This window comes from Oncorhynchus mykiss, chromosome 2, assembly GCF_013265735.2.
Source record: "Oncorhynchus mykiss isolate Arlee chromosome 2, USDA_OmykA_1.1, whole genome shotgun sequence".
Classification (NCBI taxonomy): Eukaryota; Metazoa; Chordata; class Actinopteri; order Salmoniformes; family Salmonidae; genus Oncorhynchus; species Oncorhynchus mykiss.
In genome coordinates, this window is record NC_048566.1 from 26,160,348 (window position 1) to 26,186,251 (window position 25,904).

The 25,904-nt window shown below is 43.9% G+C and overlaps 1 protein-coding gene across 4 annotated transcripts in view; it reads left to right on the forward strand.

Moving 5' to 3' along the window:
- Positions 1–25,904, forward strand: part of cdk14 (cyclin-dependent kinase 14) — a 207,269-nt gene that overhangs the window by 36,635 nt on the left and 144,730 nt on the right. For 3 of the 4 annotated variants that reach the window (XM_036943595.1, XM_021626100.2, XM_021626106.2), the window contains 3 exons: positions 13,236–13,481; positions 22,111–22,205; positions 24,763–24,842. In XM_036943595.1, the coding sequence (XP_036799490.1) occupies positions 13,236–13,481; positions 22,111–22,205; positions 24,763–24,842 (421 nt within the window). The remainder of the gene's footprint in view (positions 1–13,235; positions 13,482–22,110; positions 22,206–24,762; positions 24,843–25,904) is intronic. The other variant, XM_021626109.2, reaches the window with a different exon arrangement.

Here is a 25,904-nt window from a genome sequence, read left to right on the forward strand (position 1 = left end):
GGCTACTCTGTAGCAGTGTTTGCAGCTCACATGTCACGCTGGTCTGAGTGTCCGTCGGACCGAGCGATGCCACTCTCCCATCTGTGTTAACGCCTCACAGAACACTACTGAGGCTGAGAGGCTGTGCCTTGGGCTTTTCTGCAGGGTCATACGACACAACGTACATTCTTGTCTTTCTAAGGAGATGGGAGAAGAGAAATTAACAGGAACGCAGTCCTCCTCCAATGGCTCGATGGTTTAGCCTGGTTGAAGGGCGGTAGATATAATAAATATACATTTCAAAAGTATCTGTCACCGTTCAACCAGACTAAACCATCGAGCCATGGAGGGGTGCTGCTGCTGCTGCTTTTCTCTTCCCTCTTCTTCTTAGAAAGACCAGAAGAGAACAGGGACTGATTTCAGAAAGAGAATTATGAGGACAAAAAGGGAGGGAAAGCGACGAGGGAAATAAGAGAGGAGTGGATGAGAGAGTCAAGTGGTTAGGAGAGGGAGGAAGAGGGGAAGGCAGAGAGGCCTAAGGAGGAGTGACTGGTTCTACATGCTTAGAGAAAATTGGATCCAAAAGGTTCTTCGGCTGTCCCCATAGAACCCTTTTTGGTTTCAAGTAGAACCCTCTGTGGAAAGAGTTCTTCAGGAACCCATAAGGGTTCTACCTGGAACCAAAAGGGTTCTACTTGGAACAAAAATAGTTCTACCTGGAACCAAAAAGTTTCTTCAAAGGGCCTCTATGCAGAGAGCCAAATGACCATTTTAGGATCCAGAGAGCACCTTTCTTTCTAAGAGTGTAGGGCCTAAGTTGAAGTGGTGCTCTTTTGATAGTGAGTTATGAGGAGGCCATTGTCTGGGTTCAAACCTGAGCCCTTTACACTTCCTGTAATGCTATGAAGCCAGATTTAGACTGTTTGATCTTCCAGATCAGGGGTAGGCAATGCTGTTGTTGGAGTGCCGCAGATACTGCAGGATTTTTCCTCCAACTAGGCACCACACTGAGCTACTAAGTTAATTGATCAGTTCAGCGAATGCCTCAATTCAACCCACCTGTCCTACCTGCAGCACTCCAGGACCAGGGTTGCCTACCCCTGTTCCAGATATTGATCTATCATGTATGCTGCCCCTCCGCCTTACCCTTCCCGGTGGTATATGTGCATATCTTGTTAGTAATCTCTGTTCTGTTTAAGTCAGATCCATTTCTATAGAGCACAATGGTAGCCTTAGTACTATGATAATGATTCATAATATTGAGACTGTAGGCTCCATTAAAGTGATAACCACTGATGAATATATTATAAACACATTGAATGAATATGTATTTCTATGGTGCTAAGCTACTATGAGAGAGGAGAAGAGAACGGTCACTTCAACCTGGTGTGATAAGTACTACAGCACTTATCTGTCAGGGGGCCGTAGCCTATGCATTCATTAATCTCTGATTCACTGCTACTTTCATAAAAGGAGGACAATATGTCTGAATCATCATGGAGACAACTTTCTAATGACTCAATAATTCACTCTCTATATTTTGTTATGCATATTTAGTTGTTCACACACAGCAGATGTTGTAGTTGGAGTGGTATGTCTCGTAGTAAATGGGGATCATTTACTGTAGGAAGATCAACCACTGCGTCCAGTAGAAAAGCATGGAATGAACCATTAACGGATACAACTGGATAGGTATCATCGCATCACAGGACAACTGCTCCACTTGCTGAAGTTCAAATGCCCACTAAACCCACCGTACCTACTTCAAAGACCCACCCAATCCATCCCACCTTGTTCCAAGCCAACCTATCCTAACTTGCCCTTCAGAAGACTGTCTGTTTCTGGCTCTGCAGGACTAAAGCCAAGCCAAGCCACTCTACAGAATGAGAAGACTCCCTCTAGATGGCCGGCCTCCCAGTCCCTCCCTCTCGTCTGGAGACAGACGTAAATCTATCTTATTATTCCTCTAACAATAATGTCTTCAGACAAGCCCAGCCTAGCCCAGTGTTGAACCTCTTACAGTAGTGTCAGTAAGGCTGAACCTAAGCCAACAGTCATTCTGCCCTGGACCAAAACCACAACAGAGGCACATTCTGTCAGACACTACATCCAACACTTCAACACTCCTAAATAGAGGGGAGGTTTTAGTTGTGACGTGTTAGTGTCTAGTGAATTAGATTACCTTGTTCTACTTATTGATCCATTGTTGGTCTCCTCTCCTTGTTCTGGTTGGCTCTGAACAGTGAGATTTTAACTATAGCTGTGCTGGGTTGCTGGCATTGGTCTAGAGTAGGGAGAGATCCACACTGGAGTTTGTAAGTGTCAGAGTGATTGGTCTGAGTGACCCTGTGTGTTTCTGGCTCCTTAGGCTGGAAGTGCTGGGGAAGCCTGCCAATTTACTCATTAATATGTCAGAGTTTTTATCCTCCATCTTCATCCAAATCAGAGCCAAGTTCTCTCGGTACTAATCAGAGGGAGGAGGTGGAGGTGAGGCCTGGGCCTCTGGTCGGCTGGCTGGATGGTTAGCTGACTGACTGGCTGAATGGCTGGATCTAGATGGACAAAGGGTTGTATAACTCACACAACCTATAGATAGATACCTGTGGGAGGGATGGATGGAAGGATTGAGGGGCAGAGGGATTGAGGGGCAGAGGGATTGAGGGACAGAGGTATGGACGGATGGAGGAATGTAGGGTGGAAAAACAGAGGGATTAAGGCATGGAGGGACAGGTCAGGGCACAGTTCTGTTTTTGTGGACAGCTGTAAAGGGTCTGGTTTGCTCTATTTGAATTTGTGTTTTATTCTAGTCAGGCTTATTAACCAATGATTTATACACTAGATGTCAGATGGGGGCACTGTGTTGAAGCCATCGTGCCTCCATCTTGGCACTCCCTCACTGTTGTAAAAAAGTATTTTGGAAGTTATAGGAATATGTTTATTAATGTCTACATTTGTTTTTGTCACATTTATTCTGTTACAGACACCTTAATAAATACATATAATACTTCAATACATGTAATTTAGTCCTTGAAACATTTCATTGAAATACTGTAGAATTCCATTGATTCCTATGGAGGAATGCTCCTACCTGGGTGTGCCAATATGGCCGACCGGTGGCTTCAAAGCCTCTCAATTGCCAATACATAGCAATCGGCAATCCAGGGTTTATATACATCATTCTTATCAACCCAGCTGTGGCATAGATACTGTAGTTTAGTGGATTGGGAAAAATTTAGAAAATCACCTACCTTTCCCAAAGCCTAACCCAATGCCCAGTCTTACTGTATCTGAACCTCTTTTCCCCATCACTAACTCTAGCCCAGCCTCATCTTGTATCTCTATAGATGGCTATAGCTACTTTCCTCTCTGGGAGATGGTTTTAAACCACAGCAACCAACATCTTCTATTCCAATAACTCAACAGTGCTACGATCAGTTTCTAGCAAAACCCATTTGACATAAATACCTTATTGTGAATAATAAACACAATATATAAAGTCATTGTAATGAACACAGCTCCTCTGGCTATGAGCAGTCACTGTGATGTAACAAACACTGCTCCTCTGGCTATGAGCAGTCACTGTTATGTCATGAACACGGCTCCTCTGGCTATGAGCAGTCACTGTGATGTAACAAACACTGCTCCTCTGGCTATGAGCAGTCACTGTGATGCAATGAACACATCTCCTCTGGCTATGATCAGTCACTGTTATGTCATGAACACAGCTCCTCTGGCTATGAGCAGTCACTGTGATGTAACAAACACAGCTCCTCTGGCTATGAGCAGTCACTGTGATGTAACAAACACAGCTCCTCTGGCTATGAGCAGTCAGTGTGATGTAACAAACACAGCTCCTCTGGCTATGGGCAGTCACTGTTATGTCATGAACACGGCTCCTCTGGCTATGAGCAGTCAGTGTGATGTAACAAACACAGCTCCTCTGGCTATGGGCAGTCACTGTGATGTAATGAACACAGCTCCTCTGGCTATGAGCAGTCACTGTTATGTCATGAACACGGCTCCTCTGGCTATGAGCAGTCACTGTGATGTAACAAACACAGCTCCTCTGGCTATGAGCAGTCACTGTGATGCAATGAACACAGCTTCTCTGGCTATGAGCAGTCACTGTTATGTCATGAACACAGCTCCTCTGGCTATGAGCAGTCACTGTGATGCAACGAACACAGCTCCTCTGGCTATGAGCAGTCACTGTGATGCAACGAATACAGCTCCTCTGGCTATGAGCAGTCAGTGTGATGTAACAAACACAGCTCCTCTGGCTATGAGCAGTCACTGTGATGCAACGAATACAGCTCCTCTGGCTATGAGCAGTCACTGTGATGTAACAAACACAGCTCCTCTGGCTATGAGCAGTCACTGTGATGTAACAAACACAGCTCCTCTGGCTATGAGCAGTTACTGTGATGTCATGAACACAGCTCCTCTGGCTATGAGCAGTCACTGTGATGCAATGAACACAGCTCCTCTGGCTATGAGCAGTCACTGTGATGTGACGAACACAGCTCCTCTGGCTATGATCAGTCACTGTGATGTAACGAACACAGCTCCTCTGGCTATGAGCAGTCAATTTGATGTAACGAACACAGCTCCTCTGGCTATGAGCAGTCACTGTGATATAACGAACACAGCTCCTCTGGCTATGGGCAGTCACTGTGATGTAACGAACACAGCTCTTCTGGCTATGGGCAGTCACTGTGATGTAACTAACAGCTCTTCTGGCTATGGGCAGTCACTGTGATGTAACTGTTGTGTTGTTTTGTTTTCTGGGACATGGTTTGTGTTATTTTCCAGAGGGTGTGTTTATCTCATGGCACTGCGTCACTAATGATGGCCACAGATCTGGGACAATGAACGAAGGAGTGGTCCGTCTGCTCGGCTGTCTGAATATTTTATACAACCATTGATGTTAGTTAATTAGGAGTTGGTTGGGAAGTGAAACTCATCTCACTAAATATCTGTAGGCTTAGATTATAAGTAGAGAAACTCTCTCAATAAATATCTGAAGGCTGACATTGTAACAGTATAATATGGTATAAGAGATGTATTATATAATATAGGGCCAGAGCTAAACAGAGCAAAACATTTCAATTTTTATTATGTTGAACTATTATTAAGTTACCACAAAGTGCCACTTACAGCAAGTTCAGGAAGTGCCTCTTTATCATTTACAGTAATTTCAGGAAGTGCCTCTTTACCACTAATTTCTTAATAACAAGTAAATACAAAGCATTTCTGCTCTTTCCACTGCTGTCTCTGAGACAGTGGCCCATAGCAACGGCAGGTAGAGTGTATCCTGATCCACCTCTGACAGCCCGTCTGACCTCATTGGAAGTGGGAATGAATGTCACACCTTCCTACATCCTTCCTTCCTCATGCAGCCCATCACCCATTGATCTCTCGCTCTCCTGATCTCCTGGCCTCCTTTAAGAACCGCCCTCTCTCCATCCTCACACCGCTCTATAATAGGCCCTACATATATATACAAGCAGTGCCTTGAGGAGGTGGAGAAGACTGAGAGGGGTGTCACATCACAAAGAAAGATGCGAGAGCGAGAAAGAGAGAGAGAGACTGACTTCAAAGGATTGACCTAGTTAGTGTCAGATGTGCGCATCACACACATCATTAATTTACCATTCAGGAACACTGACAACAATAGCAACAAGCTCTAAATAGTGATGGAGAGAGGGTAAGGAATTTTTTCCACTCTTTCTCCTATCGCCTCGCAGCGTCTCTGGCTACCATATTGGCCCTTTGTCTCTTCGTGTGAAAAGGAAATGCACCTTTACACTGTGGCAGGAGGGCCGTGAATGAGGACTAAACCTTCGTTGTCTCTGGTCTGTCTGACTGGGTAAGCATTACAGATAATAGGATAAGTAGTGATGATGGGAGGGATGTTGCCAGATGCATTACCTTTGACCTCCCCTTAGCACTACCGTACATCCTCTAATACAGTCTTCTCCAGATTTCCACTGTACATCTTCTAATATTCTCCTCAACCAAGATTTCATTGTGTAACTGAACTACTACTGTACATTCTCTAATAATCTATCTAGCTCATATTGTCGTGTAGCTGAACCACTACCGTACATTCTGTGGTGGTTCATTTATTTACTATCAAATGAGGAGAGACAAACGTATCACACAAGTCAGAGTTATACTTAAACTGAGTCTTTATTGACGTATTAATAAGGGAGCAGGTCAATACAACAAACACATATAAAGTGAATCGATTGAGTGCTCTACGATAATGATGGCTGGTTGACGAATCACCCTGAGATGCTTAGTTGAGAGCCCCGAGACAAAAGTACAAAGGTCTTTTATAGCCAAGATACACCCCTTTCTGTCTACATGACAAACAACAGATGTATGGAATGGGTCACAAGGTTAAGATTTGTATGAAAGATACTTATAATTCACAGCAGACAGTATCTGCTGTAAAAACTGTTTTCTTTGTGTAGAGACCAGGGTCTGGCCCTGGGGGTCATCTCTCCCTGGTACCATATAGAACAGAAACATTAACTCATGCTCTGGAATGTGGTATCCCCAAAGACATCGTACATCTTCCAGAGGCCCATCCTCAGTATAACACACACAGATGAGTCTTCTAACAACCCCTTATTCTGTTGCATAAAACAACCATTTGATGCAATAAAAGTATTATAACATCCTCTTGCAATTCTGCTCTCATATTTCTCTAATAATCTATCTAGCTCATATTGTAGTGTAACTGAACCACATTATCTAATAATTTATATATCACATATTGTATTGTAACTAAACCACTACCGTACATTCTCTAATAATCTTGCAGCTCATATATCATAGTGAGACTGTCCTATCTGGGTTAGGGTGACAGAGACTAATTCAGGGTGTCATACTAGGTAAACTACAGACAGTATGCCCTGCCTACAGCTATGATATAATGATAGCATGCAAAAATATTTGTTTGCACATGTCACAACCATAGACGCTGATTGTGTGTGTGTCTGCCAGCCAGTCTGTTCTCTCCACAGAGTCCAGAGAGGCTCATAGAGTCTTGCTCTGACATTTTTGGGAGGTCAGGAAGGGAAGTGGGATGTGGGCTGGGGAATGGGAGGAACTGGTAGAGAGAGGATGTAATGCAGTAAGTATGCATGTGTGTGTGTGTGTGTGTGTGTGTGTGTGTGTGTGTGTGTGCGTGTGCACGTGCACGTGCATTTACACAAGCATCTGATATAAGGTCTTGTACATTGCTGTTGATGTTATTTTTGCATTAATTACTGTTATAATGTTTTGTTTGGGACATATGGGTTATGTCGTTGTGTTGTTGTCGAGATTTACTCTGCATGCATTAGTGCATTAGTGTTGCACTGTATACCAATACGTATGTACTTTTTCTAATACTAGAACATGTAAAATGCTTTGGTACTAGAATTGTAGTTTCGGTACTTCTGTCAAATGTGTCTCAAGGATCAAGCCTGTCTATCAGCGCAGGCAACCCCCCCCCCCCCCCCCCCCCCCACTCATGCTGCACAGAAGTTAACACAAAGGAATGTGACACAGCATGTAGACATTTTGAAACTGTTAATTACTGTTCGTAAAACTATGTCTATACAGGCTAGAACACTTTACAATGCAAGAAGATACGGGTAGCTTCCAGCTTTAGGCTAACTTTCTTTCTAGCTGACTGACAGCTAAAGGGGCTCCCGAGTGGTGCAGTGGTCTAATGCACTGCATCTCAGTGCAAGAGGCGTCGCTACAGACCTGGTTCTTGGTCGCTGTAGACTGTCGCTTTAGGCCGTCGGTGTAGGCCGTCGTTCACTACACTAATACTTTTATTATCACTACCCTAATACTTTTATTATCACTACCCTAATACTTTTATTATCACTACCCTAATACTTTTATTATCACTACCCTAGTACTTTTATTATCACTACCCTAGTACTTTTATTATCACTACACTAATACTTTTATTATCACTACCCTAATACTTTTATTATCACTACCCTAATACTTTTATTATCACTACACTAATACTTTTATTATCACTACCCTAATACCTTTATATCACTACCCTAATACTTTTAATATCACTACCCTAATACTTTTATTATCACTACCCTAGGTTTTTTATTATCACTACCCTAATACTTTTATTATCACTACCCTAATACTTTTATTATCACTAACCTAGTACTTGTGATAATATGCTAACTATAACACCAAATATGCTGATTTCAAAGCTGATTGACACCAAAAACGTTCGGTCCCTCTCTCACCTCTCTTCTAAAGATCTCTTGCCTCAGTGAACTGACTGTGGTCTTGCCTCGTGAATGATGTCATTACTGATTAAAGAGACAGCTGACATTTTTTAAAATAAGCTTCTTCCATGCAAATGTTGTTGATCAATACAACAAATAAGTCCCAAATGGAAGGCATACAGATTGTTTGATATCTGTAGCCCCATGAAATCAGCCCCAAAAAAGCTAAATAACTCAATGCATGTGCACACTCCTATTGAATATGCATTCACCTGTATTGTGGATAGGCCTAGGCTACATTTTTATTTACCCCGTTTATCAATCGAGATTTACCATTCAAGTAAATTATTACCATAATGGTGTTATGTAGTTAGGTTGATAAAAACAAAGTCAAATTGATTGTTTCATTTATTCTCTAGTAACGTAAAAAATTCAAATCATGATGTTGAACTCAAAGATACCCAATGATTGAACAGAGCAGTAGCTGAGTTCATCTGTCTGGATGAAGTGCCATTCTGTGACTTTGGCTAATATGCTGTCTTGTTTTGCTGTGGTATCATTTTGGTATTGAGTATCTTGATGGTATTGAGTATCTTGATGGTATTGAGTATCTTGATGGTATTGAGTATCTTGATGGTATTGAGTGTCTTGATGGTATTGAGTATTGTGATACTAAATGTAGTATTATCTAAAATAAGGACACACGACAACAAGGTTCTAGCTCCAGCATGTTTACTAACCTCACATGTCATACCTAGGTACGGATACCCCCAAGGGACATCCTACTACATCTTCCCCTCTCCCATGAACAAGAACTCAACATGCATAACCACTGAAGCATAACTGAAATGCAATTTGCAAACCAGTATTATTCTCTAACATGCTACTTCACATCCTGAAACAGTATGAAAGCATTAAATGACACAGTATGAACATTAACTTAGTCTCTTTTTGCTGGGTAGATAAGCATAATTTTGGCAGCTCTGTTGCTGTCATTGGCTCCGGATGACAAGGTTGACATTTTGTACAGACCTCACACTGGGCCACCAGCTTGACAATCTGAGTACTCAGACCAAGCCACCACACCGACTGTTGAGCCCTCAGTCTGCATTTGGTTATCCCCATGTGTTCCTCATGCACTCTGTCTAGCATTCCTGGTTGTAGAATCTCTGGGATAACTGTCCGTTGTCCTTTCAGGAGAAGGTCTCCATTACAGTGGCAGTCACTTTGGTGCACCCAAAAGGGCTTCAGCAGCTGAGGCAGTTCCTCCTGCCTGGGCCATCCCTTTTTGCATCTGTCGGCAGATGGGGTCTCGTTGTTGCCCCTCTGCAATCTGCTGCAGTTTGGTCTGAGATGCAGGTAGGCTGTCCCTTACTGCATTAATGGACACCTGTACCTCATCCTCTAGACAATGCTCCTCCTCTGATAATGGACGTTTAATTGGGGCCCTGGAGAGTGCATCTGCTGTGATCAGTGCCTTCCTTGGCACATACACCATCTTGTAGGTGAACCACAGTAATCTGAGGCGGAAGCACAGAACTCTGGGAGGCAAGTCGTCCAGTGCTTTTGTCCCTAACAGAGCCAACAGTGGTTTGTGGTCAGTCTCTGCTGTAAACTGCAGGCCAATAAGGTATTGCCTGAGCCTTTCACATGCCCATGTGATAGTAAACGCCTCCTTCTCCACTTGTGCATACCTTTGCTCTGTGTCGGATAAGCTTCGGGAGATGTATAGTATGCTATTGAACGTCACTCCATGTTGTCCTGCATCTGTGTGAGGACCACCCTAGCCCAAAGGATGATGCATCTGCTGATACCTCTGTCTTAGCGTGGGGACGGTACTGGGCCAGCACTCTCTGTGAGGCCAGGTCCCCTTTGATTTTGTCAAACGCCACCTGTTGCACGTGACCCCATGACCAGTCATTCTCTTTGGCTAGTAAGTCTCTCAGGGGTTTGGTTGTATCTGAAAACTGTGGGAGGAACCTACATATAGTGGCCATGCCTAAGAAAGTCCTGACTTCAGCCACATTCTGGGGTATGGGCATATCTGTGATGGCGCTGATCTTCTCCGGGTCTCGCTCTATTCCAGCTGCACTGATTGTGTGTCCCAAGAACAATACCTCTGACTGTGCAGAAGTGCATTTTTCATTGAGTGTCAGGCCAGTCTCCTGGAGTCTGGTCAGAACTGCTGTGAGCCTTACATCATGTTCTGCTCTGCCCCTTCCACACACAAGCACATTTTCCGTTTGGACTATGACGCCACTCAGCCCATCCAACAGCTGGGACATGCGTCTTTGGAAATGCTCAGGACCGGAAGCGATTCCAAATGGCAAAACATTAAAACAGTAACGGCCAAACGGTGTTATAAACGTTGTGAGTGTCCTACTCTCTGATGACAGCGGTATCTGCCAGAATCCTGAGCGGGCATCCAGCTTTGTGAAGACTTGTGAGCCATCCGACTGAGCCAGTGATTACTCCACTGATGGTAAGATGTGTCTCTCTCTGCAGAGTGCCTCATTCAAGTTAGTCATGTCCACACAAATCCTTATGTCCCCATTGGCTTTGGGACCACTACCATCCCTGCACACCAGTCAGTGGGACTCTCTATTTTAGACATCGCCCCAATTTCTTCCATCCTCCCCAACTCTTCCTTTACTCTGGCCAATAATGGGATAGGCACACGGCGGGGGGTAGTAAGGGCATAGGGGACAGCATCCTCTTTCAGCTGGATTTTGTGGTCACCTTCTATCCTTCCTAGACCGGAAAACACTTTTGGGAATTTATTTTTGAAAAGCTCACCTGGTTCCTCCAGTTCGCTCACTCTCTCAATGAGTTGCAATGCTTCAATTGCTGGCAGCCCCAGCAACGGTCTGGCTAGAGAGTCAATGACGAAGACAGGCTGGAGGGCACTTTTGTCTTTACTCTCCAGTTTAATCACCAACTGCCCTACCACTGGTAAAATCGTATTACTGGGCCCGTACAGTTTTTTGTTTGTTGAGAGCAAAGGGCCATCTCTGCTATAGCTATACAGCCTAGTTGGGATAGCTGTCACTGCTGCCCCAGTGTCTAGTTTAAATGACACAACCTCCCCATTGAGTTTAATGTCTGAATGCCAGCCAGTATTGTTTTCCTTTACTTCTCCCAGAAAGATGCTGTCCTGCTGTACCTCCTCTGAAACCTCATGCATTTGCTTTAATCGACAGACAGCTGAAAAGTGTCCTCTCCTGTGACATTTCCTGCATTCCGAATCCTTTGTTGGGCAATCTTTCCATCTGTGGAAAGGGGATTTCCCACATTTGTGACAAACACTTGAACTAGCTACTGGTGCTGTCTGTGATTGTTTTCTCCACGTCTGTCTCTGTTCTGTGTTCCCCTCCGTTTTTTTTTAGCTCGGTATGAAAATGCATTTATTTCCTCACTCTCTTCGCTCTGCAAGGAGCTGCTGTTGCGCAGCATCGTCTGCTGTCTTTTTACTGTCTCACTCTGCCTAACCTGGTTTACAGCTTTGGACAAGGTAAACTGGGAATCCAACTGTAACTTTTCAGAAATTGATATATTTATTATTCCGACTACAATCCGATCTCGGATCAGCTCTTCCCTGAGCAAACTGACAATGTTCTCCTGTTTGCGCATATATAACCGAGCTCTCTCAAATATAATGTTGTCTCCCTACAAAATGCGTTTCAAAACAGTCTTTAACAGCATTGTAGTTCAGTTTCTCTTCCTCAGTCAACGTTGAAGCATTTAATATATCCTCGGCTTCATCACCCATAGAGTAGATCAGTGTATTAACATGAAATGCCAAATTTTTCACGTTTAAGCTTGATGCTACCCTGTACCTTTCAAAGGGCCCAATCCATTTCAACCAGTTTTGAATGTCCATACAATCAAAATTCTCTAGGGGACTAATGCGAAATCCATCAGCACTAGCCACTGGCTTGTCCGTGTTTGCGCCAGAGCCCGTGGAGTCGCAAACCCTGAAATCCCGCCAGTTTCTTCCTCTTGCAACATGTTGCTTAGCAGTAACTTAGTCCTTTCTCGTTAGCTAGCAAAATAATGATATGCGCTGTTTTATCTCCAACACTGTGCCCTCCCTGCTTTGAAACAGCCTGAATGTATGATTTACTTGGTACGTCCTTCACATTTATGTGATTATTAAAACCACTTCTGACACCATGTAGTATTATCTAAAATAAGGACGCACGACAACGAGGTTCTAGCTCCAGCATGTTTACTAACCTAACCCTCGCATGTCATACCTAGGTACGGATACCCCCAAGGGACATCCTTCTACACTAAAAATTATGATTTGTTGTTTGTTCCCTGTCAGAAGCCCAACTGTGTAACGTGACTAATCCTAACCTGGGTGAGAGAGCTACTCTGCTCTGAGAGCTGCAAGGTGACTCTTCTGCAGCCTGGTCATTGTATATATGTAGTGATTAGAGTAGCAGCTTGTTGGGGAGTCCAGTACTAAATATTTAATCTGAAAGGTAGGCTGTGGCACAACACGACACGCTGCCTGGTCCTTTTTTGCCCAGGGAACAAACACACTCTTTGGCGGCTGTGGAGTAGCCGGTAGGTTGCATTGTGTTTAGAGGAAATGCGTGTGTATGTGTGTGTTTGTGTGCGCATATGTGCACTTGTGTGTACTTGTGTGTGTGTGAGTGAGTAGGCACAGCAGCAATGGGGTGTGAAGAGGCAGCAGCAGAAACAGAGTAGTATGGTTGCTGAGTTTTGATCAGAGGGATATGGAGATAAAGACCTTCTAACAGAGAGAAGTAGCACTGGGACTCCACAGGGAGGGAGAGATGGAGACAGACAGAGAGATTACATGAAGGTAGATCTAGAGGAGGAGGGGAGTTGGTGGGGGGAAGGGGGGTAATATTGGTCCGAACAGCAGTAAATGCAGATGTAATAATTTTCCTCACTTTCATTTTCGCTCACCCTCTTTCTCCTTTCACTCCTCCCTCTCTCTCGGTTCCTCTCTCCTCTCAGATATGTGTCACAAAGATGTCCACACGCAGCGGCCAGGGAAAGGACTCGGTCATCACGCCCCTGGACACCATCCCTGAGGACAGGAAGGTAAGGGTTCAGCGGACACAGAGCGGTTTCGACGCCTTCGAGAAACCCGCCAGCCAGGTGAAGAGGGTGCACTCAGAGAACAATGCCTGTATCTCCTCCAAGGCCTCCTCTACTGGGAAAGAGTCGCCCAAACTGCGCCGACACTCCAGCCCCAGCTCTGTAAGTCTATACAGTAGCCTACACACTGTATGCTACATACTGTATATAAAATACACAGCACAGTCTATAGTATACACAGTCTGTTGTCTACTCACTGAACAGCAGGGATCATTATTAATAATGATAATTACATAATTACAAATATTTTGTGGACTGTACATTGATCACAAGAAGCCCAAACAGATATAATGTTTGACTAAAACGTGGGAATACATGGCAACAGATGTATTAAATAAAAATCACTTGGAGCTGTTTTCCTGGTCTTTTATGTCCAACATTTTTTTATATATTTTTAAAAATAATTGTTGTTGATTTCTTGCTCTGAAAACTTGGGGGTCAAATGAAACCACCCACGAGCCAAATTCGGCCCACAGGTCGCCAGTTGGGAAACACTGCAGTCGATAGTATACATTACAGCCTATAAGCCTGCAGTACATTATACTGGTTGGCGCGACTATAGTACACATTGGTTGAAGCTCAATGTTAAATTCATATCTCCCTACCATCACATGTAAGCCAATATGACACCCTCCCCGCTTCTCGTATTGCTCTCATGTGCACATTTCTGCCCAATAAAAGTTCTAAAACTGGGTGCAACTTGGTTGCTACGCAACAGTAGCAGCTAACTAGGATAATGCTTGTAGCTGCAGCTAGCTAGCTTACACCAGTTGGATAAGAAGCAAAAGGAAGGTAGCTAGCTAGCTTACACCAGTTGGATAAGAAGCAAAAGGAAGGTAGCTAGTTAGCTTACACCAGTTGGATAAGAAGCAAAATGAAGGTAGCTAGTTAGCTTACACCAGTTGGATAAGAAGCAAAAGGAAGGTAGATAGCTTTGCTATGACTGAACACTTGTGTGTAATCAACTTTGGGAAAACTGCCACACTTTTTATTTATAAGACATGCACACGCCAGAACAAACGTGTCGCTGTTAGAAAATCCATAGCAAATTATATCCCTTAGCTTATTCATTAATTTAGTTCGCACCCTCCTCTGTCAATGCTATTTTGTTCTTGTCATTATAATCCAAATTTGTGCTTACTGATCAACACAGTGTCAAGTTACTTTTCAATGTGTTCCTGAAAACCTGAAGTCGCCGTTCACAAGTTAAAGGTAGCAGGGGTGCAGGTTGCACACAAAGCATCCAGGTAAAACAACAACCTCATAAGGATCATTGCTTGCTTCCACGACCTGTGTGAAGTCAAAATAAAATGGCACGTTTGCTATCTTGGTTAGTTATGTGATAAAATGTAACTGTTTTCAAGGAAGAGAAATAAACGTTCAACCAGTACTGAGTGAATGAACAAAAACATTTTGGAACGAAAATGTGCTGTGTGCTGTCATCATTTATATAGTGTCGCTTAGCATCACCACGCTGGGGTTTGAAGGTCCTGGGTTCACCTACCGGAGGGGCTATTTTGGCCATTCTCTTTCGTGTTTAGTTTCTGACCCCCCCCCCCCTTTCCCATTACACACTCACACACTGGTGTGCACACGTACGCACAATGTGTGATTACTTTCATTTATTTGGTGTTTCTTAAAAGAGCCTTTGGGTTCGTTCGGCATCGTTGAGTGGCAAGGTACAGAGAGTGTGACGCATACTAGTACTGGTGCGCGCGTCTTACTTCTACAGAGGGGAGAACAGTGGAGAGACCAGCTCTCAAACTCTCGAAGAAGACGTCATTGCCCTCATCTGTCAGATGCATGCCATCCCTACGTTACAAATACATGCGATAAGTTGCACAGGTTGTAAACGATTCCTTTTCAGGCACCACTTTCTGTCATTTGAGAAGCTAAGAATTTCTTCAAGCTGGCCCACGTCGATTGACAAACGACTTACGCATATTCATAATCACACAGTACATCACACACTATCAGTAGTAGTTATGTATGTTCTGTTCCAGATCTGTGAGTACGCCCATATAATTTCATATTTATACTGCCATTTATATATGTGGGAATGTGTGCTATTTTACTGGAGTTGGACAGCTGTGTACAACATTACTAAAAACATTTGTAGCTAAAGGATTTAGAGCACCTATCCAATGTTAGATTTATAAATATTTATTCTTAAAAGTATTTTGTACTTTTTTGTTACAGGTGTTTGTCTCTCAGCAGTTTGTCATTTGTCACAGTGTTTGTATCAGGAGTTACTAAAATTGCTATTAACGTGCCACAGGGTCATACATGCCTTTTTGTTCATAGAGACCTGAAATAGTAGAATCAGGTGTGGTAGAACTGGGCTTGAACAAGACAGCCTGCATAACCCTGTAGCTATTCAAGCGCTATTGTGGCCATCCCTGAATTGTAAGTGCAAAGTTTACTATGTCTGATGAATGTACGTTTGATTGTAAATTGTTTATTTTGTAATAACTCACTGTTGTTTACAGGTAGTGCAGTACTAGGCCTTTCTTCAGAAAACATTTTCATTTAAATAGTTAGTGGGTACATGTTGATTATTTTGTGTATTTTCCAGGAGCTTTCTCCATTGTCCAAGAGATCAGGGTAAACATTTCCTGTTTATGCCATATTGGCTTAAATGGGCTTCAGTTTTTTTGCTTCTCTCTAGAAATGCAACTGTTAATATTAAATAAATACTAATAACTACATTTGTTTCTGTTGCCATTTGTCATTATTGTGTACTTTTACTTGTATTGCTGTGTTTTGCTCCAGCACACATTGTCTTAGTGTGGGGTGCAATACATGACCTTGAATGCGGTCCAAATCACATCATTGTGGAAGCACCTCCTGTAAGAGTGTGAACTAGGCTGTTTGAGAAGGTTTGAATCCTTAGCAACCTGCATACACATTGTTGAAAGTACAATTGACCAACATAGCTACTGTAGTAGGTCAAAGTGTTGTGCTGGAAAACCTTGGTAGAGTATGGGTGAAGTATGCATTGTGGTGCTCGTGAATTTCAGACCAATGCCTACTTCTCACTTAAAACATAGTTGTTTTGTTTTTAAATGTATACAATACACTGTGCAGTCACTAATAAACAGCACACAATGCTATAGCAATAACATCAGACAATAATGGGAGAGAAAATTCTGTATTATTATTCTGTATTTGCTAGTGTTTTGCTAGTGTTTTGTTTTGGCATTTAAAACTAGATTTAGATGGATGTGAGGGTGCATCCGGCGAAGCCTCAAAACGGATGCTTCAGTTTTCATCCGAGCTCCCTCAGGCGCTTCTTTTACGCCTGCTACATTAGGCTAAGATTGATGATCTGAAAATGAGAAAACAAGCTAACTGGAATGTCTTTTCCATTTGGTGGCTAATTGAATGTTGTTACCAGAAGACCTGTATTGCTTAATCATGTAGATTAGAAATGTTACAAATCGTGTCTTCAATGTATTTTCATTTAGCTCAATTATTATTATTGTGCACACACAATAAGATGTAATAACTATTATATTATTCTTGAATGATTGTCTGTCGGCATTTCTGTAATTTATTTGTAATTTTTCAGTATGATTTGTTTGTGTCACTCCCTGACCATAGAGAGCCCTCAGTTCTCTATGGTGTTTAGGTCAGAGCGTGACTAGGGTGTTCTAGTCATTGATTTTCTATGTGGCTGGGTTGTATGGTTCCCAATTAGAGGTAGCTGGTAATCGTTGCCTCTAATTGGGGATCATATTTAGGAAGCCCTTTCTCTCACCTGCTTTGTGGGATATAGTTTTGTTGAGTGCTGATGTGTGCTCTGTTACTTCACGGTTGTTGTTTATTGTTTTGTTTAAGTTTCACGAATAAAATATGAGGAACTCGAATAATGCTGCGCCTTGGTCCGTCTATCCTAACAACCGTGACAGAATATCCCACCAACGCAGGACCAAGCAGCGTGTTATGGAGGTTAAGGAGTTTTGGACATGGGAGGAAATCATGTCCAGATGTGAGACCCTTCCTTGGATTTGGGGTTTGGGGGGGGGGGGGGGGGGGGGGTGGTTGGCGGAGCAGTGGAGAGTGGAAGAGCGAGTCATCAGTGCAGTGCCATCTGTGCCAGCTCCCCGTACTCACCCTGAAGAGCCAGAGACCGTCAGGGAGGCGATGGAGAAGTTGGGAGAGAGAGAGAGATGAGAGAGATGTTGGTCAAGTGTGTTCTGCTCAACATTCGACCTGAAGAGCCTGTCAGCAGTCTGGTGAAGTCTGTGCCGGCTTCACGCATCTGGCCTCCAGTGCGCCTTCCTAGCCCGGTTGTTCCGGTGCCAGCTCCCCGCACCCGCCCTGAAGTGCGTGTCACCAGTCGGGTGCCACCTGTGCTGGCTCCACGCACCAGGCCTCCAGTGCGCCTTCCTAGCCCGGTTGTTCCGGTGCCAGCTCCCCGCACCCGCCCTGAAGTGCGTGTCACCAGTTGGCTCCATGGCCGGAGCCTTCCTCGGCGCCGGTGCCCAGTCCAGGCGCGGTGTCCAACCCAGCTCCATGGCCGGAGCCTTCCTCGGCGCCGGTGCCCAGTCCAGGCGCGATGTCCAACCCAGCTCCATGGCCGGATCCGTGGTCGGGGCGGGGGCTACGACCCGCACCGGAGCCGCCACCGACACAAGTCATCCCCCCTACCCTCCCCATTTGGTTTCAGGTTTTGCGTCCGGAGTACCCACCTTTGGGGGGGGCGGTACTGTCACGCCCTGACCATAGAGAGCCCTCGGTGTTTAGGTCAGAGCGTGACTAGGGGGGGGGGGGGGGGGTGTTCTAGTCATTGATTTTCTATGTGGCTGGGTTGTATGGTTCCCAATTAGAGGCAGCTGGTAATCGTTGCCTCTATTGGGGATCATATTTAGGAACCCCTTTCTCCCACCTGCTTTGTGGGATATTTTTTTGTTGAGTGCTGATGTGTGCTCTGTTACTTCACGTTCATTGTTTGTTTATTGTTTATTGCTGGGCCTTGGTCCGTCTATCCTAACAACCGTGACAGTTTGGGTCACAACACATCTAACAATGTAAATTGATGTAAGTGTAATGTAAGTGTAATGGTCCTATTGCTTAGGCTACTGGAGCCATCAGCCATCTTTCCCTGCCTACTTCTCTTATTTTTTCAGCATTTCATGCTGAACCACTTATTTTCCAGTGATGTTCTAGTATTTCCAATAGTACATTGGTGCACATCTCAGAGCTACAGTCCACACGGACCACAGTCCTGCTGTTAGGTTTCAGCTCTCTCTCCCTGACATGTAATCAACCAGTTAATGCTACGACTGGCCAGAGGGTCCACACCTGGCTCCACAGATTGTAATGAATGTCTAATTAAAAGCCAAGGACAAACACCTGGTGTGCGCTGCCCCTGCTGCCCTTGAGGACCAGAGTTCTGCACTCTTGTTGTAGAACATTAAATGGTTAATGTCAAATAACTTCAGTAGGGTCTTTAGCTTACAGTACTGTACCAGCATGGGGTAGGCAGGAAGAGACCTGAGGTATTTACCATCCACAGAGAGAGGACACAGACAAAGGCTAGAAACAGATAGAAAATGAAAGGTTGAAAGAGAGAACCCCAGATAGCATCCATTTGGTTGAACATTCATGGACATGGAAAATGCATGAGATGTACAGTACAAGGGGCACTTAGACTGGAGGAGACAGAGGGAGAGAGAGAGCAATTGAATTGAGAGAGAGCGAGAGGGAGAGAGAGGCAAAGCTGAACGGTAGCCCCATAGGACCCCCACCTTACCCGAGACATCCAATTCTTTGTTAACTGGTGGGGAAATGATGTGGGGCTATCCGGCCAGGTAGTAGGCTCTCAGCCAATCAGACTAGTGATGTGTCTCACCCTTAACCCTGACCTCCATTTCTCTAATAATCAAGCTGTGTTCTGCTAAACCATCAGGCCAACAATCCGCTGGAGAGCCGCTTCACACATTGACTGGTCTGTGTGTGTTTGTGTTGGCCTACCAGGCTTCAAAACGACCCTGTGTTTGTTGGACGTATCTTTGGGGATATATCTGGTCCTGGGTCAGGACCTACTCCCTTTACTATATAACAGACACTAGGTGAGTGTGTTTGTGTTGCAGCAGATTCTGTGTTGCAGCAGATTCTGTGTTGCAGCAGATTCTGTGTTGCAGCAGATTCCGTGTTGCAGCAGATTCCGTGTTGCAGCAGATTCCGTGTTGCAGCAGATTCCGTGTTGCAGCAGATTCCGTGTTGCAACAGATTCAGTGTTGCAGCAGATTCCGTCTTGCAGCAGGTTCCGTGTTGCAGCAGATTCCATGTTGCAGCAGATTCTATGTTGCAACATATCCCATTGTTGGCCCATTTGAGTTCTACCAGACCCTACAGTGGCCTTTAACAGCCCTGTATTTGACCTGTAATAGGCTGAGATGTGTGAGCTGCCTGCAGCCTGTCCAGCTGGGTTTCACTCACTTCCTGTTGCCTCCCAGGATAATTTCTTTGTTTATAAAACCCTCAGAAATGCTGCATGGACTTATTAGTGGGGCAGCAGGAGATGACTAGATAGCAACCAGAGGGGAGAAGACACTGCTAAAAACTGTGAGTGCATGTTTGCGTGTGTGTGCTTATGTGCTTTTTTGCATGCGTGTGTGTATGTGCACATACATGCGTGTGTGTTTGCGCGTGTGTGCCCACACTGCCCAGAGAGAGACAGTGATGACGGGAGAACTGAGTTATTCCCCAGGGATTGTCTGGAATGTGTTGGAGCTTTCTCTCGTCTGGTCCACTCGCTCTTTAAATGACAAAACAGAGACATTACAGCAGCCAGACGTTAACCTCTAGAAGCCCATGTATTTAAAATATGACAACAGTAAGAGATCGCAGATATATTTATGTCTGTCTGCCACCAGGGCTGAAATGCTACATCACTGAAAGGACAGACAGGTCCACAACAGGTTACATTGCTGTCAGTCATTGTTCTTTTCAGTTATTCTTAAAAGGTAACAATGGAATGTAAGAGAAAGTCTTGATGATATGCGGACGCATGCACGGATGCACGCAAACACACACACACACACACATACACACAAACACACGCAAACTCACACACACACACACACACACACACACACACACACACACACACACACACACACACATACACACACAGTTTCCTCCAAAGAAGATTTGCTGATGGAGGTTGAGACTTTCTAGTTGAATTCCTTTTGGGCCTGATTGTCTGAGATAGAGAGAGATTTTGGAGGAAGCTGTCAGCTGCAGTGTGTTATGGGTAATGGGTTTTTAACACTCCATTTCCGTGAAGAGTTCAAGACGAATGCATGAGTGTTAATTCTCGCTCTCTTTCTCTCTCTCTTTCTCTGTTTCTCTCTCTCTCTCTGTCCGCCTGTCTCGCTCTCTCTCTCTCTTTTCTTTCTTTCTTTCTTTCCTTCTTTCTTTCTTTACTCTCCCCATCTGTAAATCATTGATAAGTGGGTCTGTAACATTAGTAAGAGTGGAACAAATCGAACAGGCCGTAAACATGACACACTATTATGAAACCGATCCAGTAGCTTGTTGTGTCCTCTGTTCTCCTGTTACCCTGGCCAGGTGTGATTGCACACTGTGTTATTAAACCCAATTGAAATGAGAGTTTATCAAAATTGGATTTGTTTTTGTGTAATCATTCTTTTGTGTGTCTGTGTAATCACAGGGAAATATGTGTCTCTAATATGGTCATACATTTGGCAGAAGGTTGGGATATGCAGCTCAATTTCCACCTTGTTTTGTGGGCAGTGTGCACATAGCCTGTCTTCTCTAGAGAGCCAGATCTGCCTTCGGCGGCCTTAATTCATCTGACTGGTGTCACCTCTGTCACCGTCCCATGATCCTCCATGATCCATCATGATCCCCATGGAGCACTTAGAGAGAAACATGACACGGACAGGATTTGTTCCGACTCTATAGGACCTACCTGCTGTTTTCCAATGATAGAACGGGTACCATCTTCATTCAAACATTGATAGGACCCATCATATTTTCATTCAGCAGTTGATTGTCAATACCATGCAGCCCAAACTCCTTTAATAAAATGGTTGTACCTGCAAAGCGTACACCTTCATCACTGTTATCTTACCAATGAACTCTAAAAATACGAAAATTAGTTAGAGAAGTGTGGAATTGGGGTCTGAAGTGGCTTAAAAGCAATACTCTTGAGATCTTCTGAGATTCACAAAGCACATACTACTATTTGTTTTTCTTTCAATGGTGTTTGGTCCTGCTTTCTGCAGCCGTGATATTTCCTCCAGACCTTTATTACAGAGTCACTGTGTGTGAAATCCTACACAACCCATTTCCTGGATGACTGAAAGCTTTCCATCATCCAGAGTAGAAACCAGTGAAACAGACCGTGCCATTTTTCTACAGGCTGTGTGCCAGCAGGTTCACAAGTGTCTGGTGTTACAGAGTGAATCTGGTGTTGTTGTCTTTAGGCCTCTTGACCCAAACCATAACATCTACTGTACCATGTCCCTCCTTGTGAAATAGCACGTACAGTATAGTAGCTTTCTTAGAGTTAACATTATTGTTTGGTAACAATGCTGTTACATCAACCAAGCTCCAAGTGCTGTGGCTCTTCCATCATCTACACAGATATAGATTGCCCCTAAGGCTGCTCTCTCACTTAATACAGCCAAACTGAGCCCTCTCTACCGAAATTGGTGTCTCTTTTCCTGAATTATATTATCTTTCTCTGTTTCAGCCCACAAGCCCCAAGTTCGGAAAGGCTGATTCCTATGAGAAGCTTGAGAAGCTGGGAGAAGGCTCGTACGCTACAGTATACAAAGGAAAAAGCAAGTGAGTGCCTAAACAATGTTAATGGAATGGTCCAATGCAGCTGTTATTATCTCAATATCAAATCTTTTTTGGGTAGCAATTAAATACCTTAATGTGATTATTTTAAATTGTTTTTTTGTCTGGGAGGGGTGTGGGTGGGAAAGGGAAACGTTTGGAACTCTCTTTCTTATTGGTTTACACATTTACAGTCTGGTGATGTCACCAGGCAGGCCAAAACTCCATCCCACCAAAACACTGAAACTTCAGGTGGTCTTTTCAAACAGCTCTTACACTAAAAGGGCATTATAATAATTTTCTCAATTTCACAGTATTATTCCAACCTTAAAGTGTGGAAATATACAGTGGGGCAAAAAAGTATTTAGTCAGCCACCAATTGTGCAAGTTCTCCCACTTAAAAAGATGAGAGAGGCCTGTAATTTTCATCATAGGTACACTTCAACTATGACAGACAAAATGAGATTTTTTTTCCCCAGAAAATCACATTGTAGGAATTTTAATGAATTTATTTTCAAATTATGGTGGAAAATAAGTATTTGGTCACCTACAAACAAGCAATATTTCTGGCTCTCACAGACCTGTAACTTCTTCTTTAAGAGGCTCCTCTGTCCTCCACTCGTTACCTGTATTAATGGCACCTGTTTGAACGTGTTATCAGTATAAAAGACACCTGTCCACAACCTCAAACAGTCACACTCCAAACTCCACTATGGCCAAGACCAAAGAGCTGTCAGAGGACACCAGAAACTAAATTGTAGACCTGCACCAGGCTGGGAAGACTGAATCTGCAATAGGTAAGCAGCTTGGTTTGAAGAAATCAACTGTGGGAGCAATTATTAGGAAATGGAGGACATACAAGACCACTGATAATCTCCCTCGATCTGGGGCTCCACGCAAGATCTCACCCTGTGGGGTCAAAATGATCACAAGAACGGTGAGCAAAAGTCCCAGAACCACACGGGTGGACCTAGTGAATGACCTGCAGAGAGCTGGGACCAAAGTAACAAAGCCTACCATCAGTAACACACTACGCCACCAGGGACTCAAATCCTGCAGTGCCAGACGTGTCCAGGCCCGTCTGAAGTTTGCTAGAGAGCATTTGGATGACCCAGAAGAAGATTGGGAGAATGTCATATGGTCAGATGAAACCAAAATATAACTTTTTGGTAAAAACTCAACTCGTCGTGTTTGGAGGACAAAGAATGCCGAGTTGCATCCAAAGAACACCATACCTACTGTGAAGCATGGGGGTGGAAACATCATGCTTTGGGGCTGTTTTTCTGCAAAGGGACCAGGACGACTGATCCGTGTAAAGGAAAGAATGAATGGGCCATGTATCGTGAGATTTTGAGTGAAAACCTCCTTCCATCAGCAAGGGCATTGAAGATGAAACGTGGCTGGGTCTTTCAGCATGACAATGATCCCAAACACACCGCCCGGGCAACGAAGGAGTGGCTTCGTAAGAAGCATTTCAAGGTCCTGGAGTGGCCTAGCCAGTCTCCAGATCTCAACCCCATAGAAAATCTTTGGAGGGAGTTGAAAGTCCGTGTTGCCCAGTAACAGCCCCAAAACATCACTGCTCTAGAGGAGATCTGCATGGAGGAATGGGCCAAAATACCAGCAACAGTGTGTGAAAACCTTGTGAAGACTTACAGAAAACGTTTGACCTCGGTCATTGCCAACAAAGGGTATATAACAAAGTATTGAGATAAACTTTTGTTATTGCCCAAATACTTATTTTCCACCATCATTTGCAAAACAATTCATTAAAAATCCTACAATGTGATTTTCTGGATTTTTTTCTTCTCATTTTGTCTGTCATAGTTGAAGTGTACCTATGATGAAAATTACAGGCCTCTCTCATCTTTTTAAGTAGGAGAACTTTCACAATTGGTGGCTGACTAAGTACTTTTTTGCCCCACTGTATATAAAACACAGGAAAATCACGTTTTTGACTGCACTGCATTTTCCGCATTTCCTACATAACTGTATATGACCAATTGAAATGCACATAGCTGCTTGTAATCATGAAGCAGTAAAGTGGTTAAGGATAATAACAATTACTGTCCATATTCCATATTCATTTATTTTCCATATTACACTAATAACAAGTCTGCACTTCCCAACCATGAAATACAATGTGTTTTATTAAATCACTTTGGAATGGAATTATTTAACGATTGTTTAAGAGTTATTGTTATGTTATTTTCCTTTTTTCCTGTTTGTGCATAGCTGTAAAATTCCCCAGGTTCTGATAATTAAAATGTAGCAAATGAAAATGTCATAGCCGTAAATGGATTGAAATGTATTGAGGCAATTTCTCACTGTAATGAAGTTACTTTGTATGTGTTTTTCTTCACTACAATGGATTTGATTGGTGAGGTTCATTTTATTTAATCTTCTGGTCTTCTACTAAGTCTCACCTCAGTGCTCCTAAATTGCATTTCATTGACTTACAGAAATCTACCATTCTCTCCATTCACTTTCTGCCTCATTATTGAGTCCTTTTTTCATGGGATGAAGTGTAACTTGTTGGGGTGTCTTATCTTCTTGTTGCCAGGGTGAACGGCAAGCTGGTAGCCCTGAAAGTGATTCGTCTACAGGAGGAGGAGGGGACACCGTTCACCGCCATCAGAGAAGGTTGGTCTCTGTCACACCCTGAAGGGTTACATTAGGATTAGGCTCATGTACAGTCTAAATACTGTAGAGTTCACTTTAATTGGACTTGAAGAGTTTGAAGATAACGTTAAGTGTTGTTATTCTAGGTACTTGGGTTAAGTGGACTTGGATGTTTGTGTAATGGTGACTGTTAGTTCAGAGGGTTGTCAGAGAGAGGGGAGCTAACGTCTCTAACAAAAAAATGTTCATCTAGAAAAGCCAAATCTGAAGCCTTAACAAGCACAGCCCAATTTATTAAACTGCCTCTGGTGTTAGTTAGATAAGGATCTGACTGAGTTTCAGCCTTATGAAAACCAAAAACCCATGCCATGGGCCATGTCTACCTTATTCGTCTGCATAGCGTTCCATCATGGCGCTGGGCTAAATCACTTCAGAGGGATGTTCTTGGCGCTGGGGTGCTTTCTCCTGGTCCCTGGCCGTGTGTCACAGCAGGTCAAGTTGTGTGAAGGTCAGCTAGCAGTCCTTGGTGTTCTGGCTAACTGGAGCTGAGTGGCTAGAAGGCTTGGAGTTTCCTGAATGTGAGGGTGGGTGTGAGAAATATGTGGCAGACTCACCTCCACAGGCAGAGCTGAGCCTGGCTGGGCTGGAGCCTTGCTTCATTTAGATGAGAAAAAGAGTCTGGCTGTTTGATCTGTGGGATCCTGGGCTGATGAACGGAGCTGAGAGCCATGCACCAGCCCCTCTTCACATTGCATCATCCCGCCCCAGCCTCCCTCCCTTCCTCCCCATCCTTCTCTCCCCCGGTGAGCGGATCAGAAAAGCACTTTGAAATTTAACTAATTCAGCGATTACTGGGCCGAGATGCTCCCAGAGTGGAAACGTGGACAGAATTACATTGCAGTGTTGAAAGCAATACCTACAACCCTGAGAGAGGACCCAGGTGTGTGGTTGTGTATGAGTGCGTGAGTGCATGCGTGCTTGCATACGTGTGCGCATCCGTGCATGTATCTAGGCATACGTGTGTGTGTGCATGGGCATACACAATAATATTACCAACACAGTCAGCCTCTGTGTGTCAGGAGG